The 7,549-nt window shown below is 50.0% G+C and overlaps 1 protein-coding gene across 2 annotated transcripts; it reads left to right on the top strand.

The window, feature by feature from the left end:
• Positions 1 to 928: 928 nt before the first annotated feature.
• Positions 929 to 7,474, top strand: TMEM140 (transmembrane protein 140). Of its 2 annotated transcripts, XM_054278485.1 has the most exons (4): positions 929 to 2,164; positions 4,077 to 4,195; positions 4,839 to 4,953; positions 5,677 to 7,474. In XM_054278485.1, the coding sequence occupies exons 3-4, from the start codon at positions 4,941 to 4,943 to the stop codon at positions 6,318 to 6,320; spliced, it is 657 nt and encodes a 218-aa protein (XP_054134460.1). In that variant the 5' UTR covers positions 929 to 2,164; positions 4,077 to 4,195; positions 4,839 to 4,940; the 3' UTR covers positions 6,321 to 7,474. The 2 variants fall into 2 exon arrangements, with proteins under 2 accessions (XP_054134460.1, XP_054134469.1); XM_054278494.1 differs by lacking the exons at positions 929 to 2,164; positions 4,077 to 4,195 and having other exon boundaries at positions 4,291 to 4,953.
• The last annotated feature ends 75 nt before the right edge of the window (positions 7,475 to 7,549 follow it).

The following is a 7,549-nucleotide window of genomic DNA, read 5'->3' as shown; positions in this document are numbered from 1 at the left end:
GAACAGCCACCCCTCCAGAGGGACAGTGGCTCCAGGGAGAAATGCTCTGCATGACAGAGCAGACCCAGTGTGGCAGTCATCCTGATTACCCCAGCAAACGGGACCCCAGTGTGAAAGCAAGGATATTTTTGAAGGATCTGCTTGTGCCTTCTACCCATGGCAGTGAAACAGCAGCTTCACTTGTGGTGCTGAGATCTGCTAAGGAGCTGGTTGATCACCACATCAAAATTATATACCCTTTTTCTCCCTGAATGACAGAAAAATTAATCCTGTTCCCAAAGTGCAAGACCTCTCCCTCTTGGGAGCACAAACACTCCCCTGCCAAAGCGTGTTACTTCACTGGAACAGAGGTCTTGCCTCAGAAGTCTCTTATCCCTCAGTCTCCCAGCCATCAGCCCCAATGCTAGAAGATGGCCATGTTCAGCCCCAAGGCTTCCTTCTCCCCTTCCAGCTCAGCAGCTCTGGTCTGCTGGACTTCATTTGCTGCAAGATTTCTGTCCCCACCCACCAGAACCCCTGCCTAAGCCACCCATGAGCTAACTCCTTGATGCAGACCCCTGTCCCTCTTCATGCTGAGTTATTCCACACACAGAGGCACATTGGAAGGCATCCCCCCACCATCACTTGCATGTCTCTGTTCACTGAGCTCCTCTTAGGACTTCCCCCTGTATTTCTTTCCACTTACTTTGTGCTCTTGGATGTGAGTGCCTGTATTACAGGCTCACAACATGTGTACCACATGGACATTTCTAGACCATGCCTAAGCATGGAATTATGAGGTGAAAATCAGCTTCATGGTGTGAAAAATGCCAATTGCTTGGTTTTTAAAATTTTAAAAGTTTAATAGTAATAAAATGGTTATAAAATAGTAGTACAATTAGAGTAATAATAATTTGGACAATCTGAATTAGGACAATATGAGACAATAGAGACAAGGAGTTACGGACATCCAGGCAGCTTTTTCTGGGCAGCACGAGCCCGGAAAAGGACACACGTTAACAAAGGATTAACCCTTAAAAGCAATAGCCTGTTGCATATTCATACACTTCATACATGATGCATAAATTCCATTCAAACACAGGATTCTGTCTGGTCATCGTCAACTTCTTCCTCTGAATCCTAACAGCGCCTTCAAGGCAGGAAGAAGTTCGTTTCTTCTGCTAAGAGGGCAATAAATTCCCTTTCTCTGAAAGATTTAGGTGTCCTGTGCCTGCTATCTTGCTGCGAGTCCTTTCTTTAAAAAAAAAAAAAAAATATCCAAAATAGCATAGTTTCTATTTTAACATTTTTTATAACCTAAAACTATATTTAGCACACTACTTAAGAGAATTAACACAGCATTACTTTCTAAGACAACGCATATAATATTCATTTTAATATTTGTGAAAAGCCAATCATAAAATACGCATCTTTCACAATGGCTAAGGTGTCCCACATGCATCAAGCCCCAGCACACAGAGGAGGGCTAACCCCACCACAAAGACTGCTGGTAGGACTAACAGCTCCAGATCGGCCCAGGAGGACTACAGGCAGGAGAGTTGTGTCCCTTCCATGACTGGAGGTGTCCGTGGCTCCCTGAAGCAGCAGGCACCTTGGCACCTTGCTCTGTGCCTGCGTAAAGCGGCTGCGGGCAGGGAGCTGCGGCCACGCCGTGTCTGGGAAGCACTGGGACGGAGGGAGGGAGGGAACCGTGTCCAAAGGGCAGGAAGGGCAGTGCTGAGGTACTGACATCCGTGCTGGGACGGTCAGTCACCTCTAAAGAAGTGTCCAAACAAAACTAAACAGATTAATCAAAGCCCTCACGGACACCCAAGCTACTCTAACAGCACGGCAATCTGGGTGAGCTTAGCCCGGTCAAGTTTTCGCGCTGGTTAGCACAGCAGGGAGAAGGAAAGGAAACGCAAGCCCGAGCCTGGCGCAGGTTGTGGAGCTGGGCTTGGCTTGTTTTCTTGGTCAGAGGCAGCTGACTCCGTATCGGGAAACAGCACTGCCCAGAACCGAAAGAGAAAGCAGAGATAGCGATCTTCACGTCACAAAAACAGGCTGGGGACAGCCCGCAGCCAGCGCAGCTCCGCCAGCAGCCGCAGAACCGCTTGTGTCCTATCCCGGCACCACAGCCCTCTGCAGCGTGTTCCAGCTCCGCTCCCACCCACATGGGCAGCCCGTAAGTATCCTGCACTGAGACCCCTCTTTCTAATGTCACTGGCACTGGGGAGGACTGCCAGAAGTGGTGTTGCAGGGTGCAGATGTCTTGGAGGGTCCCTCCCCTGGTTTAAGACGCTTTAAGGGCAGTTCCCCCACAGTCTGTCCCATTTGCTGCTGATTGGTTTCTGTTTACCAGCAATCCTTAGCTTGTCATGGCCTTTCTTCACCCATGGTTTCTCCGCAGCTTATCCTCCCTGAGGGGGAAACACGATCCGGATAGCTGGGGTGGGGAGGTGGGGAAGGGACAGGACAGATGTCTTGAAGGAAGAGGGTCATGTCCAAAGCATGACGCTTTGCCATTACTCTTGTACAGCATTTCTCCCCTCAGCAGCCAGGGAGAGGGGAGACAGGAAAGTCAAACTGTCTGGGGGGCTCTTCAATGCCAAAGGAAATGCCCATTCCCTCGCCTCCTTGCACTCAGCCCCACTGCAGCGGCAGCCAGTGGCTCACAGAGATGCCTGTCCCTGCACAGATCCTGTGCCAGGGCTGTGTGCCCTCCTGTCCCCTTGCCCAGGCGCTCTGCCAGCTCCTTGCCAGAGGAAGGCACAGCCCCAGCCTGGCAAGGGTGCCCACTGCCTGTGAGCAGCAGAGGGAAGGGCAGTGCAGTCCCAAAAGCACAGAGGGTGCCTAGGAGCCTTATCTCCCACACAGAGGCCTCAGGGAGCTCCTGAGCCATTCCCACGGGGCCTCTCTCTGCCAGGTAGACTGAGACATAGAACTCTGCCATGGTGAAACCCAGTGTTTCCATCAATGCCAGTCCAGGAACAAGGACGCTGACTCCAGGCTGGGGCTCGCTGTGCCATGTTCAGGTTCCCCTTTCTTGCACCTTTGAGGAAGAGCCACAGAGTTTCCCATCCAAAGGCACAGACACCTCCTTAGAGGCAGTGAGACTGTCTGGGAAAACCCAAGCTGTACGCTGGGTGAGAGCTCTTTCCTGTTTGTCTCTCACTTCTCAGCCAGGCTGCTGCTAAACCTGCCTCAGTGATGAACTGCAGAGCTCACCAATGTCCTATCTGTGTGCCAGGTCTCAGCCTTCACTGCCTCCAGGCCAGTTCTCCATCCAGCTGGCACAGGGCCATCCCAGGCATGTTTCTGGTCCTATCAGTCACACGTAGGGACAGGGATTTACCTACTGGGGAGGCAGCAGGAGGCAAAGATGCCAGCAATTTAACCAAGAAGAGAGGGACATCGCTGGGAAAATATGTCCTTACACACATGAGCCTCAAAGCAGAGGAGAGGGCAGAGGTACTATGAGCTTTGCCCAGGTCCCCATGCATGCAGAGATCACACAGCAGCACAGGGTCTCTGAGGTGGCTGCCCTCCACCCCTCCCATATGTTACCATAAACCCGATGGGAAATTAATTCTCTGTCCCCTCTCTAGTAAACATGTGCAACTAGGACAAATTTTAATAGCTTGTACATTTTATGGATACCAAGGGAGTGAGCATGAGATGACTGAACAAAAAGTCACCTTTCCACAAGCCTGCCTTCCCTAGGAAACTGGTCTAAAGAAATACAGCAGCAAGGGTTGGTGGGTGGGTGGGCAGGGCCAAGAGTCAGCTGGGCTGCAGAAATCCCTGTAGACCTGGTCAGCCAGCCAAGAGCTCCCTCCAAGTGCAGCTTGTTCTTCCTCTCAGGGTAAGGCAGGGCAGCAAGAAGAATGATGAGTGGTGTGAGCCCTTGCAGGACATGGAGAGGAAGAGCAGCAATGCCTGGGTGCAGGAGACCATGTGTGAGACAGACAAACTAAGCAACAACACTAGGGGAAAGAGAAACCATGGTGAATTACATTTCACCAGAGGTCTCATTTTGCAGCACATCCTGTGCCCAAGCACAGATATTTTCCTGGTTGCTTGTGTCTTCATTGCAGATTGAGAAAAATGGGCATCCTCCATGTGAGCTTCCAGTCTCTCCAGAAGCCTTTTGAGAAGAAGCTCTCCAAGGGAGGCTACAAGAAGTGAAGGAAAAGAGATCAGGGGAAGTGGACAGGTTGGTGTCTGATGCTGTGACACCCCTTCCATGCTGTGTGTGTGCTTCTCTTGGGAGAAGTTTGGGAATGAGAAGTTCACAGAAGTTCAAAGCTAAATCTTTGTGCTCATTAAACAGAGGTGCCCCACTTCCAAGTTTCCACGGAGAGATGAGGAGTGGGAGGGGAATGCTGAAGGGTCTCTAGACAGCAGCACCACCACCAGGCACTGAGTACAGATTGAGTAGAATCTCTTCTGGCACTCTAAAAACTCACAGGCTGTACCAAATTCATAATCAGCTTTGGGTGATGGTCTAGGAGGATATCCAGGTTATCACAGATTCACAGACTATTCTGAACTGGAAGGGACCCAGAGTCCAATTCTTAAGTAAATGATATACCACTGGGTAATAGGCAGTGGAAGGGGACAGTAGGGCCAATGTGAACTTCTTAAAGGAAAGTGGTAAATTATTCTCAGCAGCTGAAGCTTGTCAGAGGGAGGAAGAGTTAATTGCAAAGCTTCAAGCCCAAGGCTGGGCTTGAAGCCAAGGTCCCTTAAGTCCTGTGTTTGTGCCTCTCTGCAGACCTGGCTGGAGAGTGCTTTCAATGCCATGTGGTTCTGCAAGCAGTGACAGCCTTTCCTGATGCCACTCCCCTGTTTTTCAGTGTGAAGCAGAAGCCTGCAGGACGGCACTGGAGGACAGTACACATTCCGGGGAGAGGAGCAGAGTCAGCTTTGCCAACCAGGCCGAGAGAGGAGCAAGGTGGATGGCAATCACAGGTGTGTCTCAGAAGCACCCATGTCCCAGTGCCTGCAGGAGGATCCAGGGTGCCCCTCTGAGCTTGGCACCTGCCTGTCTGTGTAGGGCACTGCTCCCCAGGCAACCGAGACAGAGGAGCACCATGTCTACCAGCCTCAGTGGGTAGCAGAGCTCCAGGTGGAAATGCTGGAAATGGCCACCCATTTCACACCCATATCAATGGCATTGGGTGTTCCAGAGCTATAGGACAAGGGCAGGGAGGCAAGGGGAGCCCTGCAGTTCAGCTCCTGTCACGTCTGCATTTTACTCAGTAGTCCAAAGATCAAAAGGGATGTCCTTGTCTGATAAAAGCTGAAAGAAAGGCATTATCCCAGAATAGCTCTTATCATGCTTCTTACCAGACAGCAGTTTTTCTCTCCTCCCATCCCTGCAGTTTGCTGACAATTGCCTCTTTTCCAGTGAGATCATGATGCAAAGGGCATGTGTGGAGCTGAGTCATACTCTCCTCCCAGCACTGGTCCACACAGGGGTCACACCTTTGCTGTCACTAGAAGTGCAGCAAATGCACCCCGCTCACAGTGCAGTAACACATGTGCAGCACAGTCCTAGGCAGGACTGAGACACTCCTGTTCTGCTTGCAAGGGGAGTCCCCCAGACCCCAGCCATAGGGCTCAGAGCCCATCTTGGGAAGGGTGCCATAAGAGGCAACAACTGAGGGGTCCCCCCTTCATGTTTTGCAACAGGCATCCCCACAGCAGCTCTTACCATGGTAGCAAGAAAGCATGCAGGCACCAGGATGGGTGTGCTGCCACAGTGGTGTGCCAAGAACCTGCTGCCCGTGCTGGCTTTGCTGGAGGCTGTTGGGACCCTGGCCCTGATGTGCTACGCTCTGCTGTACGAGGCCGGGAACCTGGTGAACCTCCCTGACAAACTCATTGGCTTCTACAACTTCTGCCTGTGGAATGGTACAGCTGGGCAGCTGCAGTGCCTGGACAACCAGCATCTGCAGGCCATGGGCATCAGTCCACTGCAACTGGGACTAGCCAGGGTTTGTGTGTATACCTGCCTGGTCTTCATCCTCTTCCACATCCCTTTTGTTTTAAATGTGAATTCCACATTTAAAGGGCAGGGAGAAGGATGGAAGATGATTCGCATCATACTTTTCATCAAGATGATAATCCTGTCTGGAGGCCTGGGTATGTTTCTTTTGCAAACCTCACACTGGATTCATCCCTCTGATTTCACTGGAGGCTTCCTGGCACTGCTTGGGACTCAGGCTCTGCTACTGCTCCAGATTCTCACTGTCACTGTGCACCTCAGCTGGGCCAAGCGCACACATATGTGTGAAAAGCTCTTATCTGAGGAGGCCCTGCTAACTAAGATTTGACAGTGAAGAAGATACAAGAGCTATTGGTAACACGATTTAAAATTGTAATCCATATACAGCTTTACTCCCTAGCAAAAATCTGATTCCCAGTCCAAAGGCTCGTGTCCAGCCATGCTCTGGCATATTGCTGTGTGCAGCATTCCTGCATCAACCTGGCAGCAGTCAACAGCCACAGCACAGAAGCTTCCCAGGTACAACAGCATGTAACACTCCTCAGTTTGGGGCACAGCATCAGTGACAGCACTTCTGGCCCCAAAGAGCAGTGAAGGTAGCAGAACCAGCTACCAGTGGGCACAGCTCTCTGTTCATACCTAGTCTAAGTAAAAAAAGTTGCTAGCACCTCACAGTGTGTGATTAAATCTGTAATTAACTAACAAAATGCTTTTAATACATTTGACCCTACCACATAAAAAAGGGAGTTTGAAAACAGGATCTGTACTTTATGTTTAACTAGGAACTAACAAATGTTCAGGAAAATGTAACCAAGTAGGTAATTTCTTCATAAGTAGACAGGATACATATCACTTAAAATAAACAGCCAATCAACAACCAACCTTCAAGGCTGTGACCATACTTCTGTATCGTCCATCTAGGACGATACAGAAGTAACACCAGAAAGAAGCAGGCTTGTAGTTTGAAAACAAGATAACAGACTGAGCATGCACCAAGTAACCATGCAATAAAAGGACAAGTGAGGTAGACGATTCAACGACCAGCAAAACCCCTACAGAGGGTAGTAATAACCCCTACAAGACACTAGATGGCAGAAAAGACTGAGACGGTTAACTCCAATTCATATAATCATTTTTCAAAACCGGAGTTTTATATTATTGATTTTTCTGTGTAGTGAATATGTAACAGCTTTGTAAGTACATGCTGCATTAATTCATCCAGTGGCTGGGAGACTTTATGTAAATAAAGAATGCCTGCTTAACAGTGATATTCTTTGCAGCTGAGTGAATTTGCTTCAAGGGACATGAGGGTCTGTTTTCTCTTGCTTCAGCCTTGGTGGGGATGAGACTGGTGATGCTGATTTGACCGATTCTTCATTTCAATACATGCTCTCACAGCTGGCCTCATGTGGTTTGTTTGTCCTTTTTTTTGATTGGGAAGAGGATACTGAGCCATCTTCATCCCTTCCCAGACCTCCATGCACGCTGGCCCCCCCACGGGGTCAGCCCCCTCAGGGCAGTCCAGCCCCGGCCACTCTGCTCCCATTCGTGTTCCTC

Source organism: Melozone crissalis, unplaced genomic scaffold (assembly GCF_028551555.1).
Source record: "Melozone crissalis strain CALT ecotype California unplaced genomic scaffold, PUWL_Pcris_2 ptg000004l_1, whole genome shotgun sequence".
Lineage (NCBI taxonomy): Eukaryota > Metazoa > Chordata > Aves > Passeriformes > Passerellidae > Melozone > Melozone crissalis.
The sequence above is the reverse complement of the archived record's forward strand: the minus strand, read 5'-3'. Positions and strand labels throughout refer to the sequence as shown.